General features: G+C 34.5%; 2 protein-coding genes and 1 pseudogene across 2 annotated transcripts in view; all 3 read right to left on the reverse strand.

The window, feature by feature from the left end:
• LOC113770122 (anthocyanidin 3-O-glucosyltransferase 2-like) overlaps positions 1-23,655 on the reverse strand; it is a 72,428-nt gene that overhangs the window by 11,328 nt on the left and 37,445 nt on the right. The gene's annotated exons all lie outside the window — the stretch shown is intronic.
• Positions 8,862-10,754, reverse strand: LOC113770121 (anthocyanidin 3-O-glucosyltransferase 2-like). Its single transcript, XM_027314490.1, has one exon. It carries the CDS (start codon positions 10,599-10,601, stop codon positions 9,162-9,164), a length of 1,440 nt encoding a protein of 479 aa, XP_027170291.1. The 5' UTR covers positions 10,602-10,754; the 3' UTR covers positions 8,862-9,161.
• On the reverse strand, positions 13,583-15,062 carry LOC113771724 (annotated as a pseudogene).

A 23,655-nucleotide genomic window follows, 5' to 3' on the forward strand; every position in this document is an offset into this window, starting at 1 on the left:
TTCTAGCAGGTAGAAAGTAGCTGAAAATCAACTAGCCGTTGGGAGTATCGGACGTCCGGTACTTCTGATGTTTGCGTTCGATAGCAGACAGAGAGTTTGAATTATCATCTCAATTCTATCAGACGTCCGGTACTTTCGATGCTTGCGTCCGATAGTAGACAGAGAGTTTGAAATATCATCTCAATTCTATCGGACGTCTGGTGAAGATGTTCTGCATCCAATATGATCTGTACTGTTTATCGGACGTCCAGTATTGTCTTTGTGAGAGTCCGACAGCTTTCGACTTCCTTTTTCTTTTTTAATTTCTTCAGAGTTGAAAAGCTTTCTTATTGAAAAGATAGTAGTATTATTTAATTATTTTGTAAACATCAAAAGACAAGGATCAATATCAACATTCTCCCCTTTTTTTATGATGACAAAATAATGGATGAAAAGAAAAAAAAAAGTAGAAACCCTCGCTTACTCATGGCATCCAAAATCATTAAATACCAACACATAGCATCTCCCTCTTACTCATATTAGAAGAACTCCTCCTTACACATAGCATCCATTCTCTCCCTTTTTGTCATCATAAAATCATAGAGTAATTGACAGCAGAAAAATACAGAGAAATAATACCAAGATCCATTAATCCATTAACAACACCAAAATCCAGCAACCATCATCAGCTAAAAAACAGAAAAATAATACTAAGATCCATCAATGTTAATCAAAATGAATTAGTCATTCAACTAACAGTCATATCAACTATCATTCATATCAAAAACATCAAAAACATCAAAAGAAAAATACAAAAGATCATGAAAAATGCATTCTAATATGAAGTGCAAATGTCCTTAGAATACCTAAAGTGTGATCACAAAATTCTAAAAAGTCACAAAATTTAAATTATGAACCATTGTCACTTCTAATTTTAACAATATTTAAACCAAACAGATTTTGAACTTTTACAAATAGAAAAATAAAATTTTTGAAAGTATCATCTTTATGAGCAAGAAAAACCACCCAAGTGTATCTAGAGTAACCATCAACAATAACTAGGCAATATCTCTTACCACTCAATCTAGCAATGTGTAGGATCGAACAAATCAAGATGTAAAAACTCCAATGATTTTGAAGTAGAAACACAATTTTTGGGTTTAAAAGAGACTTTGATTTGTTTTTCAAATTGACAAACATCACAAATTTTGTCTTTTTCGAACTTCATTTTTGACAAATCTCTAACAATATCCTTTTTGAAAATTTCTTTTAACAAATCTATATTGAAATGACAAAACTTTCTATGTCACAACCACTGATTTTTACTTGAAACTTTAAGACATTGAAAGTTAGAGAAATTAATATTTTCAAAAATCACAATATAGATGTCATTGAATCTTTTTCATTTGAAATGATGTTAAATTTTGAATTAAGAACTAAACACTCATACTTCTTGAATAAAACAAATAAATTTCTATCACATAATTGACTAACATTTAGCAAATTATAACTCAAATTATCAACCAAAACAACATTATGAACAAAAATTTTACCATTCTTACCAACATCTCCTACTTTAATTGTTTTAACTTTCATATCATTTCCAAATGTAACCTTACCACTTGATTTTAGTTTGAGTTTGATGAATTATGATAGATCACCGGTCATGTGTCTTGAGCATTCACTGTCTACGAAGCATTTTGATTTCTTAATGATATTCACCAGATTTTCCTATTCAAGAGTTCAAGAACTAATATTTGGTACCCTTTAATTTTTGGGTACTTGAGAGTTAGCATCATATCTAACTATCTACATACATTTTATGTCTTTTCTCATATTTTTCCTCACATAGTAATCACTTTTCATGTGACCTTTTTGACAACAAAAATTACACATAATCAAAGAGTTATTTATATGAACAGATTTAATAAATCTTACTTATCTTCTCTTATAAATAGTAAATTCATTTGCACCAAAATTTAATATATTCCCATGAGTGCCAAGATGAGGTTTTGATTCATTCTCTTGAAAACAGTCTTATTTTTATATTGGAACAATTCATTTAAATTATTCATTATTCTTTTCAAATCACCTAGTTCCTTTTTGAACATTTCACAAAGTCATGTTTTTCTATCAAACTCATTTTGTAGATCAATCTCACTATTTTTCAAATAATCATTTTCAGTTTTCAACTTTTTATTTTCCTAAAAAAGATGTGTATTGTCCTAAAGAAGAAAGTTAATTTTTTGTTTTAATTTTTTGTTTCTAACATAAGATTCTTTCAAGTTATCATGCAATTTTTTAATGAAAGATTCAAGATCATCATCAGTTTCATCATCACTATCAAGTTGAGGGTTATAAGTTGTTACCTCATCATCTCCAATGGCCATGAAAGTCATTTAAGCAGATTTTTTTTTCTCTTCAATTTCACCATCGGAGTTGCACTCATTCCAAATGAATTGGAAGTTGTTGAATCTTGATTTTCTTTCAACTTTCCTTTTCTTCATTGGACACTCACTCATGTAGTGTTCAATTTGGCCGCATTCATAGCATTTGTCACCTTATTTTTTGTTGGCCTCTTGATTTCCTTTGTTTCTTGCATTGTTGAATTGATTGGAATTCGAATTGTTAGGTCCTCCTATTTTGAATCTCCTTTTGTTGAGAATTCTCTTGAAACTTTTTGTGATGAGAGTAAGATCATTATCATTAACATTCATATTTTCTCCATCCAATGAAACTAAGTCATCTTCATCTTGGGATGCTTTTAGAGTAATGTTTCTTTTTTGCTTTCGCATCTTTTTCTTCTTGTATCTTGGTCTTAAATTTCAACTCATAAAAAATTAGAGAGTTTATAAGAGTTTCAATAGGCATTGAATTCAAATCTCTTGTTTCTTCAATAGCAGTTATCTTACTCTCTCAATCTTTAGATAGAACATTCAAGATTTTTCTGTTTTTCTCTCCCAATGAGTATTTCTTTTTCAGAACTTCTAAATCCTTAATAAGATCATTAAATCTACAAATACATTATTTTCATGAGATTCCATCTTAAATGACTCATATTTGGCAACTAAGATATATTTCTTTTATTTTCTAATATTCTCACTACCTTCATGAATTTCTCTCAATTTGTTCCAAATTTCTTTAGTTCACTTATAACTTTTGACCCTAATTGATTCATTTGAGTCTACAGTACTATATAATACATTTATAGCTTTTGCATTTAAGGTGAGATGAATTCTATCATTAGTAGTCAATTCATTTTTTATTTTTGGTCCAGATCTATGAGTATTTTCATCTATTATAGAGGCATCATATGGACCTTCATTAACAATAAACCACAATTCAATATTAATAGATTGTAAGAAGATGATCATTCTTTCCTTCCAATTCACATAATTTGACCCATTAAACATTGGAGGTCTAGTGATAGATTGTCTTTCAAAAAATATGGCATTGTTGGTTGTCATCTTTATTCCTAAGTCGCTTGAACTTAATCTCTAGAAGACCAAACTCTGATACTAATTGTTAGGCCCGACGACAACCTAAGAGGGGAGTGAATTAGGTTGATTAAAAAGTTAATCAAGTTATGGGCACTTTTTTGGTCAATATGAAACATACTCTCTTTTTTAAGTGATCATACAATGAATTAATCAATGAAAGAACAATATCACTTGAAAAAAGTAGAAAAGATATGCAATTTAAGGATCACAAGATAATAATCAGTAAATAAGAAGAAAAGAGTTACAAACCAATTGACTACCAAACTCCCCTTGAACTTGAAGATCAATTCACAAATCAAGTTTCTTTAAGTTGATGAAATACAAACAATCTTGTGTACAAAGGAAGGTTCACTTTCTCCTTACCCCAAGTTTCACTCGGTCAAGTTAGAAAATTTTATTATCCCTTAGGACAACCCTTACAGAGTTACCCTATTGAAGTATTCACTCACAAATGAAAAGATTACAAAGAGCCTTACACCACCAAGAGTACAAATCTTCCTTGGAGAGTGTTTTGTCATAAAACTACTCTTAATCTTTTGTATCTTCAGTGTGTAAAAGTCGTTTGAAGTTTCTGACCATGTACTATTTATATAAAAACCAAGAAGTGCTTTATTAATGCTTCTAACGGACAGAAAGTAGTTGAAAAATCAACTAGCCGTTGGGAGTATCGGACGTCCGGTACATTCGATACTTGCGTTCAATAGCAGACAGAGAGTTTGAAGTATCATCTCAATTCTATCAGACGTCTGTAACTTCCGATGCTTGCGTCCGATAACAGACAGAGAGTTTCAAATATCATCTCAATTCTATCGGACGTCTGGTGAAGATGCTCTGCATCCGATATGATCTACACTGTTTATCGGAAGTCTGGTATTGTCTTTGTGAGCGTCCGACAGCTTTTGACTTCCTTTTTCTTCTTTAATTTTTTCAGAGATGAAAAATTTTCTTATTGAAAAGATATTAGTATTATCCAATTATTTTATAAACATAAAAAAACAGGGATCAAGATCAACAATGCTCAATCAATCCATTCAATTCAGTGGAAACAAATTTTAAGTGCTAATATCAATTCAAATTTATTCAAATACTAGGAGTACTGATTTTTACTAGTAATAGAACTAGTAGTAAGTAGTAACAGGATAGAACAAATAGTTCTGCTTATTTGCTAATTGGTTGACTTATCAAAACAAACAAGAAGCATAGAGCCAACATGCTCATTTCCCTACTATGAGTAATGCATCACACAAAATGCCCTGAAGTTACATGTTTCATACTTTATGTCATTGATCATTTGATTCTTGAAATCTTCGCAAGCAAGTGACACGAAGAATGTTTTTACTACTAGTAAATTCGTTGAACGTGGGACAAGAAAAATTGATGTGAAAGTCAATTTGCATCAATTAATTCATGAAGAAATATGCCAAATCTTACTTGGCCAGATTCGAGGGTTCCTTTGTAAACCACTCCGTAGCCTCCCATACCAATCACATTTTCAACTGAGAGATGTCCGGTGGCAGTTTTAAGCTTAGACACGGTAAATTTACTTATAACAGTACTTTGTAAGAACATTGATATAATAAAGATTGAGGTTTGAGGTCGATTGTTCAAAGAACAAAATATATAAAAAAAAATGGAATTAATGGCAAAATTAAGCAGTAATAGTAGTTACCGCTGGTTGCTTGATCTTCAATTTGATTACCCTCAATCTTCTTGATGCCCTTGGGCTCATTTCCCAATAGGCAAGAACAACAGCCCATTGCCTATATAAGCAACTGTATATCTCAGTGTTGCAAAGTGGAAGTTGTATTAGTACGAGGAGCATGAGAATCATTGAATATAAGCAACTGCATGTGTATTTGGTACTCCAATTTTATGTGTAAACAAGCAAGGCAGAAGAGGATTATGATATGGGATCATGGGATTCTTGAATTTCGTTCAAATGTTCAAACTTGATAGGAAGAGATAGTGTTTGTTACCTAGTAATTTTTGCATAAGTAACAAAATGGTAATCAGCATTTTGAGGAGAGGGTTTATGGTAGCTGTAGCTAATTTTGGACTCTTACCAATCGATAAATATCGCACCCCCAACTCATGAATTTGCACCACTTATTTCTGATAGATGATTGCTGATATATAGGATTCTATAGTTCAAATCGAGCATGCTCATTGGAAAAGCCAATACTCTACTCTAAACGATATATGATTTAAATAATAGGCACATCCTAAGTTTTAGATGTTCCATATTTGTATCTGGTATATCCGTATTTTTTCAAAATCTCTTTGTATAGATAAACTCTTTTATGTTATATAAGAAAATCTCTTTTATGTTATGATAAACTCTTTTATATTATGACAAATATTAAGACTTATGTAGTATAAAATTGAAGTCCGAAAATTAAAATCTGAAATCTAAAATTTGAAGTTTGAAGTTTGAATTTATTAAGTTATTAAATTATTAAGTACTAAATCTGTCACATTTGAGTACATATCACATTATTTAACAAAAAAAAAAGAGTATATATTGCATTAATTGATAAGTGAATAACATTGGAGTATATAACGCATTAAGTGATAAGTGAATAGTTTATCACGTATTTTTTATAGTAAGTTTTGTCTTAAAAATTCAGTGGTAATTAATTATTTTAGATGTTTAATTTTTGATTATTAAACACATTTGAATATATTAAAATTTGAATCCATTAATTTTAAATATCGAATTGGGTGATCAAATAGCACCAAGAAAATTGGAATCCATCCATTCAGAGATGAACTGTTTAACTATTTGTTTCAAATATCTCAGCTTGAACTTGACCTGATATTTATGCGAGTTACTTGAATATGACTCAAAGTTTATATCCATTTTTAACCTATTTGATAAAAGCCAAAATTTAGGTAGATCCAGTCTTTAAAGACCCAATAGCCCAAATTGTGCCATACAACTTGATAAAATAGTGTGGTACAATTTGGCCCATTGAATTTTTGAAAATCAGCCTATTCAAGTGTGAGCCTTTGATGAATAGGCCATTATTTTTTTATTCCTTGTATCTTATATGTTCAAAAAATCATTTAACGATTGACAATTTCAAGTCCCAAAATTCATATTGGTTGACTCGAAGTTAACTTGCTTGTTAAGGTCAAACAAAATGTTAACATGCTGGTTTAATGGGCTGTTTTTTTTTTTTTGGGTCTCACCCATGCAGGTAGGTTTATAAGTAGGCAATTAAGTTGGGCCGGATCTGTAAAAAGTGGCCGTGTAAAAATAACATGGGCCACATCCAAATTCAACTGAAGCTTCTAACTTCAATTTTCAAAATGTGAATGGTCTAAATCCAATCGCTCTAAACCTGTCAAGGTCTGCAATTGAAAGTGCAGCCGATAGCCTGTCATAAGATGGGATATTAAATAGAGGTGTTATCCACAATCTAGTTGTTTTGATCCGGTCAAGTCCGTCCACAATAAGTGGATTTCAGTATGTAATAACTTTGAATAGATTTAAATGAATATCCAATTATATCTATTTAATTATTGATTGGTAGTGAATTGATTTGATTCATTTATTTATATCAATTTAAAAATAATTATATATTTAAACTCTCTTTTAAGTGGGTGTTAAACAAATAAATTTAAATTTTCTATCAATCTAATAATAATAAAATGTTATTATTGCTTGTCAAACAACATGCAAAAAAATTTAAAAAAATAAAATTTCAATTACTTGGAATCTCTAATTATCCATTTAGAAGTTTCTCAAAAAGTATCCATTTTTACTGAAACAAGAAAGTCAATAAATTCAAGAACTAATGACCTAAGATTGTAGTCGAATGGCCACTTCAGTCCCTCCTTGGGTATAGGTGGGGGATTTGAAACCCCCTGTTTGCATGCCTAAATCTAGAAAATCCTGACACTTTTTACCGTGGGAGCGAGTGCAGTTAGACTCGTTCAGTTTGATGGTGATTTAGTTTTCGTTGGCTTTTCCATGATCCGATTGAACATATCTCCTTCCCTATAGTTTATAAGTAGGTATAGATTGTTATCATTTGACCAAAAAAAAAAAAAAATGAAGAAGACCTAAGAGAGTAATAATGGCACCCAATGCTTTTGATGATATTCTCCAATGACAAATAAGAAGATCCACCTTCCTGCAACGCTAACCTACGTTTGTCACTGATAACTCTTTAACCCTTTTCCTCACTTCACTTTCACCATCCATGACCATGAGTTCCCTTATCCCTTTCTCAACTTGCTCAGCTCTTACCATCTCTTGATTCTTCTTTTCTTCAAAATAATCCAAGCAAATTTCCACTGCAATTCCCAACTCCTTCACCACCTGAAAAGCATCAGCTGTTGCTCCGCGTGCAAAGTTGAATTCCAAAGCATGTAGCCATTGGCACGCCACTCCATATACTATTCAAAGTTGAATTCCAACCACAATGCGACACAAAACCGCCCACAGCCGGGTGCGACCGACAACAACCAGCCTACAACTTTGACCAAGAAGATATCCACAGCCGGGTACTGTCACTTTCGTTTTTGAAATGTTTGATATTTAAATAATTTGTGGGTGTCAATTGGCATCAATACTGAATTTCGTTTTTCCTGTAAATGATTAAGGTTCGTTTGTTACAAACCTGATGCAATACTGAAAATATGCACCAAATTTTTGTTAGACGAATATTTGCCACAGCTATTTGTCAACATTTTGAATCCACATTTGTATTTTGTAGGAGATGGCAGTAATTAAGTGCGGTTAATACTCGAAAGCTCAACATATCATAGAACTTGAAGAGAAATGAATATTTAGAAATACACGGACACTGGCAGTTACATTGGAAGTGGTTAAATTTTGTTGTTATACTTCTTATAATGTTTAAGGTACACTGGCATAAATTACTGTATTTCTCGTGACTTCTGAACTAGTAGAATATTTTTCTCGAAATTCTGCGAAAAGATAACCAAGTCCCGCAAAATTATGATGAAAGAATCCTCAATATCGATGTTTTACAATTTACACCTGTGAACTTCATTTTTTTTTTTCAAAAACATTTTTGTATTTCTATCTTGGCAGCCACCTTTTGAGCTTCTTTACAAATATTTTTTCAAGTCGATCCAATGCCAGATCAAGTAGTACTACCAATGCTCAGGTTTTCAAATGCATTATATTACTTATGTCTTTTAAAAAAAAAAAAAAAAAAGTTTCCGTAATCTATGCCATTGGAGAAGACAAAGGAAGCTGGCTGGAGGAAGATTTGGTGCTATCTGAGTAATGTGTGGGTTGAAAAGATTGAATCAAGATACACTCTCAACAGCTCTCTAGCCACTCTACTGCAAGATATATGCTGCCTACAAATCTCATTTTACTGAATTCTTAGTAATGGCCAGAAATTGGAAAGAAAATGTTGCATTAATTAGTGAGACTAGTTCAACAAGATAAGGGCTGTTTTTTCACTGTTTTATTCAACTGCAACATATTCAAAAGTCTGTGGGGGCAGAATGTATCAATGATTCTTAACAAGATTAGATTAACAAGAGTAGGACAGTACCTTGTTCTCAAGAGCTCAAGGTTTTTGAGACTCACTTAACAGATAAAAGGCTTTTTTTTTTCTTTTCAACTGTTTCATTCAACTGCAACATATTCGAAAGACTGTGGAGCAGAATGTATCAATGATTCCACATTTGCACCAATTAAGCTGAAGACCTTGAACAAATGTCTTGAATAAGATTCCCCAAAGCGAAATAAGATGATCCACCTTCCTTTGTAGCTAGTCTGCTTTTCTCGCTGAATTCTTTAACCCTTATCCTTACTTCATTCTCAACATCCATGATTTCCCTTATGCCTTTCTCTACCTGCTCGGCTGGCACCAGAGCTTGATTTTCCTTTTGTTGATTGTAGTCCAAACTAATTTCCACAGCAATTCCTAACTCTCTGACCAATTGGAATGCATTCAGCTGTTGCTCAGCTTGTACGGGCCAGGTGGCAATAGGCACCCCACAAAAGATGCTCTCCAACGTTGAATTCCAGCCGCAGTGTGACACAAATCCCCCAACAGCCGAATGTGACAGCACGGCCAATTGTGGAACCCAACCCACGACTTTTCCGATCGAAGCCGTTTGATTCAAGAACCCTTCGGGCAGCGCAAGTTCAAGATTCTCATAATCCCTAGGAAATCCTCCATCCTTTGCAGGGGGCTGCCTGAGAACCCATAGGAACCGATGACCACTTCTCTCAATGCCATGAGCTATTTCTTGAACTTGGTCCGGATGGAAAGTCGCCAAGCTGCCAAAACAGAGAAAAACTACCGAGTTTTTAGGCTGACAATCCAGCCATTTCATCATTGCTGAACAATCTTCACTAGATTGAGTGTGGATTTGGGACCTATTTAGAATAGGCCCGACAGGAAAGATTGGTGGCAAGCTAGATTTACCATAATAAGAATCTAATGAAAAAGAACTAATAGCATTAGATTCAAGATCACTGAAAGTGTTCACTATGATTCCTTTAGCCCTTCTGTAGTCACGGGTCCATTTCAAAACGAAGGTCGACCAATGTTCCTTCTGGGTTGCTATAGCTGGGAGGACGCCGATTGGAACTGGTTTTGCAAAACTAGGGAGAATTAAATGGCTTACCCCTTTAACCAGATCAGATATGCCCCGGTTTTGCTCGTCTTCAAGGGTTTGGAAATGAAGCATCAGACCAAGAAAAGCCGCACCAGAGGTGAAGAATAAGTAGGTAGGAACTCCAAGCTCGTCAGCAACGTCAATCATGGTCGTGCTAACCAAGTCAATCAAAAGCCCAGATAATTTTTGAGTTTTTGAGGCTATTTCTCTCACATGAGGTTTCTGATATTCTAGGAGCTTCAAAGTGAAGAGCCCTCTATGTGTGATATTCCAATCAGAGGTGTCTTCTGGTGTTGGAAGGTGGTGGAAGTGGAGGCCTTCAACATTTGTGGCAGCGATGAGGGACTGAATTCTGGCTGTGCCATGGGGATCAATTGGCAGCTCCATGATCAGGGCTGTGATTGATAATTGATTGTTTCTTGCAAGCATCGGCTTGGCCAGCTCAAGGGCTTGTGCCAAGTGCCCCATTAGAGGTGGAACCATCATCAGGAGCTTAAATTTCTCCATTTGATACAGGAGAAGAAGGTTAAGAGGGGATGGAATTGTAGTTCTAGCACAAGAAGGATGCCACCTGAGGTTAATAAGTTCACAGATTTTGCATAGAAGTTGCTTGTCGAAATTGGGATCTATGCTAGTAATTGAGAGACCTCAAAAATATATCTTCGTCGGTCCCCTTTTTTTTTTTTCCCAAATTTTCTTATGAAAGTAAGATTTTTTTTGGCAAATAAACCTAATCCCCTTTTTAGACGACAGTTCTGTTGGATCACGTAACCTCATTGACTTGACCTCAATGCCTCTTCATTGAATTGACTGAGCTCTGTGGCCCTTACAGAGATGCTGTTGAGTCCAGCCGATCTCAAGCTTGTATGTTATGAGCGCTATTTGACTTCAAGCTCGAGCTTGATCAAGCTTGATCAAGTCTCAAATTTTAAATTCAAAGCCGACTCGATATAGTTAAAAACAATTCGAGCTCGAATTCGTATAAGATTCGAACTCCAGTACTCGATCTAAGTTCAAAAAATGAGCTCGAAAACCTTTGTTTTCTAGACCAGATTTCAGCAAAAATTGAGTGCAAAAAATCTGTGCATTCCTTCAACAAAATAGCAACTCATATTAAAACATGCATTTTTCTTCATTTCAACACAAATTCCAATCATGTGATTCAAGCACTCTAAAATCCATAGTATCAAACTAGTTAATATGACAGATTCTCAATAGCCAAAATAGCCATATAAGCAAAAGAAATAGAGAAATTGATATTAATAGAATTTAGTCACAACACGCTAAATATACAATCTATTCTATTAAGATCTATTGCCAAGATTCTATACAACAACTCATGTACAGATTATAGTCAAAAGTCAAAGCACAATTTGGTAGCAGCTATACAACATTCACTTGAGTAAAAAAAAAAAAAATCACCAGATTCACTGCAATTGTACAGATTTTGCATAGAAGTTGCTTGTCAAAATTGGGATCTATGCTAGTAATTGAGAGGCCTCAAAAATATATCTTTGGTGGTCCCATATCTTGCAGAAGCATGTGTTTGTATTTCTTTGGAGAAAGGTGATTCGCTGGGACATAGGATCCAGAGGACAACTCTGTTGGATCACGTAACTTCATTGACTTGACTTCAATGCTTCTTCAACACACCCAAAAATGATTACTAGAAGCCATAATTCGGCGAGGGTGTGCACGGGGTGGGTTGGGTCACCATTCCACGTCGGTTGATTGTGGGATCTTTTAAGGATCATGGGAGCACCTTCTTATCACCAATTGGCTGGATGGGTATGTCTTGTGAATCCTTCCTTAGATTGCTTTCAGACCGATTTAACTGTTAAATTTCGTGCTTAGTCTAACTTAACTGTGTGTAGAGTTTCTTTCAGTTTCTGAAAAAAAAGATTACCAGAAGCCCGTGACAAGGGTAAGCCAAAAATGACTTGACTAGCGCCTGACCCATTGGTTCGATAAATTGTGCTAGGCTGGTATTTTATCATTCTCTGAAGTGAAGTCTAAATGATCTAAATGAACAGAGTGTAATTCTTTGTCATTTAACACAAAGCTGTTGATAGAATATATACGTATAGAATTTTGTGGTCTTATGAACATTAGAGAAGCAATTTATGTTATAAGTACGTTTATCAATGATTAATTGTTCAATCCTCTAACCAAAAGTAGCTAGTTGTTTTAATTGAGAATTGGTTTGTTTCCTCTAAACTCTAATGTTTGCACAATGAATTGCAACAAGGTCGCCATATTAAAGATCTTTACATGCTAAATTGATAGCCTGAATCAAGTCTTGATGCTCCTTTCGCTAGAGGTAACAACAACGTATCCTCACAACAACATTTGTCCTCAAAAGTTTTAAGGGTAAATTACTATTTATCTCCTTGTCATATTTTATCGCATAATTCTCCTATGGTTCAATAGTATTTGCTTGACCCTGTGTTGTTTTACGTAAAGTAGAAAATGAATAGAAAGCAGATCCTGTTTAATGATATCTAGTTAAACTTTTTCCAATTTGACCGTACACCCTCCTGAAATGCATTTGAAATATGAAATATGGCATATGCTAACGTATGGAAAATCCACTTAACTCCTCTTGTGGCTTTGCATTTGACCATATAATCCCATTGTAGTTTAGTAATACCCACATAGTATTAGTTTAAAATTATGATGTATATGTAAATGTCCCTATATTAGTATTAGTACTATTTTTTTCGATTCAAGAGAGATTCCAAATCTTATAATAAAGAGTAGAGAAAGGAGAGAGGTTCAGAGTTGAACCAAGAATCTTATAATCACATAGCTAATGTTTCTCCTTTCTAACCTGGGTCTTGGGTCATTGTTGATACTTATTTTATTTGTTAAGAGAATTCTTCTCACATTGAAAACTTATTAGAACTTTGTTTGCCAAAGGAAACAAAATGTTGTATGTTGGAACAATGTTTCTCACTGTTTATTGTTCCCTTGGCAAACATTGTGCTGAAACAGGATTTTTTTTTCTTTTTTTTTTTTATCTGTAAGTGGAAGATTTTAAACCTAGAACCTCCTACTTATAATTTCTTTTATCTTAATATCTAACCCAACTCTTCTCCTGCTGAAACAAGATATGGCTTCAGAGAAATTGAACTAAAAAATGTTACATCAAAAAATTTATGAGCACATAGTTCCACAATTTCACTTTCATATTCTCCATAGGATCTTTTCTTAGTTCACTTGACCAAAATGAAAAACTGGAATAACATTTACCAGAAAAAAGTATTTGATAATCCAGCAAATGTTTAAAACTAATAAATTAAGTATTTTTTCTATTAAACTTATTTGACAATAGAATTCTCTCATTTCTGAATATAGCATGCATGTAGTAGAGTACTTTAGTTCAACTCAAATGTATTGATTATCAAACCGAAGGGATATGACTTTGTGATTATAGCAATTAAAACTTCAAGACTGAGATTTCAATTTCAGATTTCACACTTCAATTTTTAGTTTTTACCAAACCTCCGCAATACTTGGGAAGCTTGATGGAGGCTACTGCACAGAGTCAGCATCAAATTCTCAAAGGCCACACGAGATGAACAACCTTCCTTCATAGCTTGCCTACATTTCTCAGTAAACTTTTTGACCTTTTTCCTGACATCATTCTCACCATCCATGACTTCTCTTATTCCTTTCTCTATTTGTTCTGCCTTCACCAAAGGTTGATACTCATTAGTTTCGTTGTAATCCAAACTAATTTCCACAGCCATTGCTAACTCTTTCACCAGTTGGAATGCGCTGAATTGTTGTTCTCCAACAATGGCCATGCAGCAATTGGCACACCATACCAAATACTCTCAAATATTGAGTTCCAGCCACAGCATGGTTCGCCATATCGGCCGAGTCGTAATTGGAATGGAGGGGACCGATACGATACCGATCCCCGAATTGCGAATATCACCATATCCACAACGACTTGCTCTGACTCGGCCGATATTGACCGATTTGAATCTGTGATGCATGATATCGGCTGATATATTCGAGTTAACTCGGAGTCGACTCTGATATTTTTTTAAATTGTGTCTTTTTTTAGTATTTTCTATTTTTAGTAATTTTTTCAAAATTTTTGTAAATTTTCATGTGCTATAATGTATGTATCACCCAATATTCAACTAATATGCTGCGACGGATGTGGAATAACCGAGACCGCGATGCAATCGCGACCCGAGATAGCGAACCATGAGCCATAATGTGACACAAATCCACCCACGGCAGGGTGTGACAAAATGGCCATTTGTGGAATCCAGCCCACAACTTTTCCAATCAAAGCCGCTCGATCCAAGAATCCTTCGGGCAAAGCAAGTCCATGATTTTCAAATTCCCCTGCAAATTCTCCATTTTTAGCGGGGGATTGCCTAAGAACCCAAAGAAATTGGTAGCCACTTTTTCAAGGCCTACTGCTATTTCTTTCACTTGATCCAGCTTAAAACTTCCTATACTACCAAAACAGAGGAAAACAACTGATTTTTCCGGCTGGATATCCATCCATTCCATCATTTCTGAATGGTCATTAGTGGATTGAGTTTGGATTTGGGACGTATTTTGAACTGGACCAATAGGGAAAATTGGTGGCAAACTTGATGTACCATAAGAATATTCCATTAGAAAAGAATTAATAGCATAAGGCTCATGATCAGCAAATGTGTTCACTATGATGCCCTTGGCCCTTCTATACTCACGAGTAGCCTTCAAGAACCAGCGACGCCAAATTTCCTTTCTAGTTGTAAAAATTGGGAGGACGCTACTTGGAACATCGTTGGTTAAGCTAGGAATAACCAATTTCATTTCAGCTTGGACTAAATCGGATATTTCCTTGATTTGCTCATCCTCGTGTGTTTGAAAATGGAACATAAGACCAAGACTAGTAGCACCACAAGTGAAGAAAACATTGCAAGGAACATCAAATGCTTCAGCTACATCGATCATTGTCGTCTTATCATGTCAACTATGATCCCTGCAAAATTTTTGATTTTAGAGACGGTTTCTCGTACATTAGGTTTCTGAAACTCTATGCACTGATTAATATAGCTTCCTCTATGTGGAAAATGTAAGAAAATAATATAAAAGTACAAGACTGTATTGAGTCAAATCAGAAAAATTCAAGAGAGAATTCTATAGAAATAAGTTTACATAAATGGGGATCAAAACTTGAAGAATTCAAGGCGTGTAATCACTTTCCTTGAAGTTTGATTGCCCCCACTATCTTGCTAATCCCGTTTCTGAGCAAAAACTCTAGGATACAATGAATTCTAATTAGATAACCAAGTAGCAAGTTCTTGGATTTGTCTAGTCAAGAATAAAAATGCTTAAGTTAGTTTTCTGGTGTTCAACATATTGATTTATACACCCATAACATTCACAAAACCGTTAAAAACTATTCATATGTAACCTTTCAAAGGAACATGAAGTTTCACTGTAAAAGGTGCTTCCAAAAGGTGCAAACCATTCCTATTTTGCAAACTGCATTAACAATCCCCCACTTAGTTTGCAAAATAGAAAGTTAAACTAACACTGAAAATTCATGCATCAAGGAAAGTAACTCTCGTCTTAAACTCCCCTTGCTAAAAATTAAGTCTCGGTCTGATTTGGTAGTTCCGGATTAGACATGGGCACATCTAACTCGTAGGAAGACTTTTATTTTGTAACTGAAACTCTGATTTTTAAGTGTGATCACTTAGCGTGGGCACGCTTAACTCCTAAGGAGTCTTTTGGTCACCAAACCAAAATACACATTTAAGTGAAGCCTTTGGTGGCTAGATTGCTTAAACCAAGATTCACAAAAATAAGAAATGTTACTACATGAATCATGTAGCATTTATATATTCACAACCATCTGTAGCACTATTACCGGCCATGTGCTCATCCTATTCATGATCATATACAAGAGATCACCCAAAACTCTTGTTAGAAGCGGCACCACTTCTATGACGATTTAGGTAAACTATATTTCTAGTTTTACAAATAAAATACAAGAAATATGTTTATTAAAAGTTACTTCTCATCCTACTCACTTAAGAGTAACACATAACACTACTAATTGGAATGGTATACACATAAAAAAAAAGTAGTGTTCACTATCACTTGAAACAACTTGTTATTACCCTTTAAACCTTCCAAACTAGGGGTAGTATTAGAAGAAAGGTTGGGTTACCATTGCTAAGTGATTTTAGTATAAGGATTTTAATCTCATTCCGGATATTGTCACATTCACTAACTCTCTTGTTAGAGGTTTAATCAACGGATCCGCCAAATTTTTGTGTGTTCTTACAAACACAATACTGATAACATCATTTGCAAACATTTGTCTTATAAATGCATGTCTCAAATTTATATGTCTAGACTTACCATTGTAAACTTTATTCAATGCGTTAGACATAGTAGTTTCACTATCACAAAAGATAGTTGTTGGAGGCATTGGTCTAGGCCAAAAATCAATATCGAGTAAAAGATCTCTTAGCCACTCAGCCTCTTTACACGCTGAAGATAGTGCAACAAATTCAGCTTCCATGGTTGAATGAGTTATCACCATTTGCTTCTTTGAAGCCCATGAGATAGCTCCACCACCAAGTATAAAAATCCAACCACTAGTCGGTTTTTGCTCACTAATACTAGTAATCCAACTAGCATATGAAAACCCCACAAGAACACTAGGAAAACTATTATAAAAGAGTCCAAGATCTTTGGTTCTTTTAAGATAACCAAGCACTCTACAAATAACTTTCCAATGATCTTTACTTGGATTTTTAGTGTATCTAGCTAGTCTACAAACCGAGTATGAAATATCCGGCCTGGTGCAACTCATTGCATACATAAGACTACCAATAACACTAGCGTATTCTAGTTGAGCTATTGGTTTACCGGTATTCTCATATAGTTTAAAGTTAGGATCAAAAGGGGTGCCAACTTCTTTTACACTTTAATGTTGATACTTCTTTAATATTTTCTCAACGTAATGTGATTGAGACAAGGCAAAACCCCCACTATGTCTTTTAACTTTAATCCCCAAGATAGTATCTACTTTACCAAGATCTTTCATCTTGAACTTAGAAGACAAATACTTCTTAGTTTCTACTACACTTTTAAGTGTGGCACTAACAATTAGCATGTCATCCACATACAAACAAATAATCACACTATACTCACTATTGGATTTAGAATAAATGCACTTATTAGCTTGTTTCAAGCCATACAAAGATTTCACTAGTTTACACACCTTATGTTCATTACTCGGGAGTACAAAACCTTCCGGTTGTTCCATGTACACCTCCTCATTCAAATCACCATTTAAGAAAATTATTTTAATATCCATTTGATGCACATGTAGACTAAAAACAGAAGCTAAAGCTAGTAGTACTCTAACAGAGGTTATTCTAGCCACATGTGCATATGTGTCAAAATAGTCTATTCTTTCTTTTTGTCTATAGCCTTTAGCTACTAACCTAGCATTGTAAGTAAGAATAGATCCATCAGTGGCATATTTCTTGCGAAATACCCACTTACAACTAATAGGTTTAGAACCTTGAGGCAAGTCCACAAGAACTCAAGTATTGTTAGACAATATTGAATCCATTTCATCATTCACAGCCTCTTTCCAAAATGCAGCATCTTTTGATTTCGTAGTTTCATCATATGTCTTAGGATCATCCTCTACACTCAACAAAATTGGAGTTTTATTTAGTAGAGAATCTCTATTTCCTTCTACTAGAAAAAACAATAGCTTGAAAAGACACAAAGTCGGGGGGCAATTATTTTTCTTTTCTTTGTCTTTGACTCCTCCTAGGTTCACTAGGAGTATCAATTCCTCTTCTTTTTGTACCACTAGAAGAGACTACATTTGGAGAGGATGGAACTATATTAACTGTTGAGTCTCTAAGAAACTTATCTTCAAAGAACTCAACATCCCTTGACTTGACTATTATATTTGAACCAAGATCAAGTAGTTTATAGGCTTTTGAATTTTCTACATAGCCAACGAACACACTTTTAAGGGCTCTAGGTCCCAATTTAGTTCCTTTATTATTAGAGACCCTATCGTAGGCTATACAACCCCAAATCCTTAAATAAGACATGTTTGATTTTCTATTTTTCCACACTTCATAGGGAGAAATTCTAGTTTTTAAAGAAGAAATTCTATTATGAACATGACATGCAACTAACAAAGTTTCACCCCACAAATTATTTGGCAACCCTAAACTCACAAGCATGGAATTAACCATATCTTCAAGAGTTCGATTTTTCCTTTCAGCCAAACCATTTTGTTGTGGTGTGTATGGTGCACTGGTTTGGTGTACAATTCCATATTCTTCACAAAATTTTGAGAATTCACTAGGGAAGTACTCACCCCCTCTATCACTTCTCAAAATTTTAATTTTCTTATTCAATTGATTTTCTACTAAAGCCTTGTATGTTTTAAACATACCAAATACTTTTTCTTTGTGTTTCATAAGCTACACATACACAAACCTAGAACAATCATCTATGAATGTGACAAAGTATCTATTTCCTCCTCTAGTTAGAAAATCATTGAATTCACACACATCAGAATGCACAAGATCAAACATTTGTGTTTGTCGTTCAACTTTAGGAAAATGCAACCTTGTAATCTTGGCTTGAACACAAGTTTCACATTTCTTATTTTCAAGGTCATTATATGAAATTAGGCCATCTTTAGACATAAATTTCAGCACTTTATGATTCACATGTTCTAACTTACCATGCCACAAAAAATAAGAACAAGTAGAACAAGTAGAAGCCAAAGAGTAAACAGAAATATCATTCACTTTATTAATACTCAACTTGAACATTCCATTACAAGAATAGCCCTTCCCTACAAATATATCATTCTTTGACAAAATTACATTATTTGACTCTAGTACAGCCTTCAATCCTTTCTTGTTAAGAATGTCTGCAAACACTAAATTCTTAACAATATCGGGAAAATGAAATACGTTGGTAAGGACCAATTTTTTACGGGATGTGAATTGAAGATGCACATCCCCTTTGCCATGAACCTTGGCTCTCACTCCATTTGCCATGACAACTTCATGACTCTCAAGAAGTTCATAACTCTTGAACTGATTCTTATCATTGCAAACATGAATTGCAGCACCAGAATCATACCACCAATCCTTTGAAGGCGTAAATGTCATCATATGAAGTTCAGTCACCGTACCAAAAGTCATCATTGCTACAATTTCTATATACTTATCAACAAGATTAGCACTTGGAGCAACATTTTTCTTTTGTTTCTTGTTGAGTTTACACTTGGCCTTATAATGGCCTTTCTTACCACAATTGTAACAATTTCTATTTTTTTGCTTATTGTCTTTTGAATTAGTATTCTCAGGCCTCTTTCTCTTGCTACCAAAATTCATTTTCTCTTCAACCATATTAGTCTTAGGAGTATTGTCAATTTCTAGTTTTTGAAGTATTCTAGCCCATTCTTCAATTCTAAGATGTTTCAAAACACTAGATAAAATTAAAATTTCAAAAGTGTGAAGCAACTTCTTTTGGTAATTATTCCATAATGGTGGCAGCTTAGCAATTATTGCACCAACTTGGAAAGATTCAGAAACTTCAACACCATAATCTTTAAGTTCAGAAACCATCACTTGAAGATTATGAATTTGGTCCATAAGAGAAAAAGAATCAACCAACTTAAACTCAAAATATTTCTTAATGAGAAACTTATCTGTGCCTTGCTTTTGGGTTGTGTACTCTCGCTCAATTGCAGCCCAGATATCCCTTAGATTTTGTACTCTTTGGAACATATCGTAGTAACTATCCGAGAGGGTATTGAAAATGTGACCTCGGCAAATAATCTAGTTCTCTTCACGCTTTTGCCTTTGCTTTGTCACTTCCTCGGACTCACTCTCCGCTGGAGCAAGAATTTCTGGAAGATTCGGATTGAGAATATAAGCCACCTTCAATGCAGCGAGGAAGAACATAAATTTGTCCTTCCAACGGTTGAAGTTGGTTCCGGTTCCATCCAGTTTGTCCAACTTAACGAAATCTTGGTTCATAACTTTGATGGCATTCTCTTGTGTAGACTCTATTCTTGTCAATCGATCAAACTTCAAGATTGTAAGAAAATAATATAGAAGTACAAGACTGTATTGAGTCAAACTAGAAAAATTCAAGAGAGAATTCTATAGAAATAAGTTTACATAAATGGGAATCAAAACTTGAAGAATTCAAGGCATGTAATCACTTTTCTTGAAGTTTGATTGCCCCCAGTGTCTTGCTAATCCGGTTTCTAGGCAAAAACTCTAGAATACAATGAATTCTAATTAGATAACCAAGTAGCAAGTTCTTGGATTTATCTAGTCAAGAATAAAAATGTTTAAGTTAGTTTTCTGGTGTTCAACATATTGATTTATACACCCACAACATTCAGAAAACTATTAGAAACTGTTCACATGTAACCTTTCAAAGGAACATGAAGTTTCACTGTAAAAGGTGCTTCCAAAGGTTGCAAACCTTTCCTATTTTGCAAACTACATTAACAGAAAATGCCACTGAGAGATATCTGGCATTGGAAGGTTGCAAAAATTGAGGCGATCAACTTTGCAGGAGGTGATCAGAGACTCAATTTTGGCCATGCCTGCAAGATCAAATGGTGCCTTCGTGACTAGGAGTGAAATAGATAGTTTATCAGTTTTTTGAAGCATTAGCTTGGCTAGCTCCATGAATAGTGCAAAGTGCCCATTGGCGGTGCAACAATCATCACTACCTCAAGTTCGTCCATTAGTATTTGGTGAGGAGGGCTTGATCCAAAGGGAAAGAGCAAAAGCCTAAGAGGGATCTTTCATGAACTCCTTTTTTTCATCGAGGGAGAGTACTATGAACAATCATTCACATTAAGGCATGAATTCATACACCAAGAACTTCTCATTTCCTTTAGATGCGTATCCATATAATTTTACCAAATTCGGATGCCTTAATGTTTGTAGAATCTCTACCTCGTTATTGAATTCTTGTTCTCTTTGTATCGATCCGTCTTGGTGAAACCGGAATTTAATTGCAGCAATCTGATGGTGATCAATCAATCCATTCAATTCAGTGGAAACAAATTTTAAGTTCTAATATCAATTCATATTCATTCAAATACTAGGAGTACTGATTTTTACTAGCAATAGAACTAGTAGTGAGTAGTAATAGGAATAGAACCAATAGTTCTACTTATTTGCTGATTGGTTGACTTATTGAAACAAACAAGAAGCATAGAGCGAACACGCTCATTTCCCTACTATGAGTAATGCATCAAACAAAATGCCTTGAAGTTACATGTTTCATACTTTATTTCATTGATCATATGATTCTTGAAATCTTCGTAAGTTAAGTAAGTGACACGAAGAATGTTTTTACTACTAGTAAATTAGTTGAATGTGGGACAAGAAAAATTGATCTGAAAGTCAATTTGCATCAATTAATACATGAAGAAATATGCCAAATCTTACTTGGCCAGATTCGAGGGTTCCTTTGTAAACCACTTCGTAGCCTCCCATACCAATCACATTTTCAACTGAGAGATGTCCGGTGGCAGTTTTAAGCTTAGACACAGTAAATTTAACTATAACAGTACTTTGTAAGAACATTGATATAATAAAGATTTAGGTTTGATGTCGCTCGTTCAAAGAATAAAATATAAAAAATGGAATTAATGGCAAAATTACGCAGTAATGGTGTGAGAACCCGTAATTTTCTTAACTGCTAGGTTTTATTTTCTTTTAATTGCACGCTTTTCCATATTTTATTTATATGAAAATTTTTAAAAATAATTTTATGAGCAAATATAGTTTTTTTTAAACTATTTTTCTAGTATAAGTTAGTTCATGAGAAATAAAGAGTGTATATTGGACGTGGGACCCACTAGTGGCGTTAAGCGCGATAAATTCGGCCGATTAGGTTAAGTTTAGTATTCAGGGAGTAATTTTACTAGGTGCTAAGAGATAATTAGAGATTTTCTAGATGGATTAGTATAGGAGAGACAAAAGGATAATTATCAACCAAAAAGGTGACAAGTGTCACCTTGTGATTTAATCTTGGACTTTGACCACTATTCATGTACGTTACTAATATCCCAAAATTGATCAAAAATTCACCATTTTCTTCATCATCTTGGCTGGCCATTAGAGAGAAGAAAACCAAGAGAGAAAACTTCTTCCTCTACTTCATTTCTTGCTCAATCTTGTGATTCAACCGTTAGAATTCCAAATTTCTCCATAAAAGTCACTTGTTTAGGAAGATTGAAGGTAGTGGTGGAGTGATTAGAGAAGGGAAAGGACTAAGCCATCACCTTTCTTGATATTTCAAGGTATCATGTCTAACAATCCTTTCTTTGTTCTTGATTATGTTAAATTAGTGACTTGTGATGGCTAAAGAGATGTTTTAGTGGAAGATTTTATGATTTTTGGTGGAGATTGATGGATTTTTATTTTATGCTTGATTTTTCTGATTTCATATGTGTAGTGTTGGTTAGTCATGGATTGTTGGTTAGTTATTGTGTAAAATGGAGTTGATATAGGTTGGATATGATTGATTGTGCAAAAATTCTGGTTTGGGGAGAAATTTCCAGGTTAGGGTTTTAAACAGGCCTGTTCTGTCCGAATTTATTTGAGCATGCTAGAGGCCGAATTAGCCTTAGCTTAAAACATGAAAGTTGTATAGAATGACATTTTATAGTTGCCTGTAAAGTTTCAGCCCAATCTGAGCTTGGTAGCTTGTGAAAAGTCAAAAATACCCAGACTGGTCTAGGTAGGAGTTCAGCGAACAGGGTTGTCATTTCACCCAATCTGACCGTGACTTTTCACCATGATCCTTACCCAATTAGATTTTGGCCAAAACATGAAAGTTGTATATGATGGTATGAAATGGTTGCCTGCAAAATTTCAACTCGATCCGAGCACTGTAGCTTGTAAAATGACCGAAATACCCTTGACTGTCCACGAAACCTGTTTCGCGCCCAGATTTCTGTTTTTGTGTAGTTTTCCATTTTTGACCATGAAAATGCATGATTTGGCTTTTGAGGTCTTCATAAGAAATGTAGGGTTGTGTTTTCGTTTTGAAACGCCATAAGATACACTTCAATCGGACTTCGTTAGCCTGAGTTATTGCTGTTTAACAATTGTGCGGTTAGCCAACCTGTTTGTGAGATTCTGGTTTCGTTATATTTCAATTTTGACCTAGCTACACTATGAACTGGACTGAGTGGTTTTCATCAAGGTTGTAGGCCTTTGTCTTAGCTTCGAAACGGTATATTTTTCACCTTAATCCGATAAGTGTAGCCTCGGATGTGTCCATTCCGTAAAACCCCGTCAAATCTGTCTTTTGTTAAACTTCATTTCCGCACTTGTTATTAGCTTGATTTTGTACTTGTACTACCTTGAGCCTATTGATCGGCTATTAAAATGAGGTTGTTCTATGTGTGACTTTGGGACTGTTTGAGGAAAATATTGAAGCCATAAATGGCTGGAAAATGGATAAACACAAGGGGCATGCCGCCAAATTTTCACGAGAA

The sequence above is a fragment of the Coffea eugenioides genome, chromosome 5 (assembly GCF_003713205.1).
Source record: "Coffea eugenioides isolate CCC68of chromosome 5, Ceug_1.0, whole genome shotgun sequence".
NCBI classification, from domain to species: Eukaryota; Viridiplantae; Streptophyta; class Magnoliopsida; order Gentianales; family Rubiaceae; genus Coffea; species Coffea eugenioides.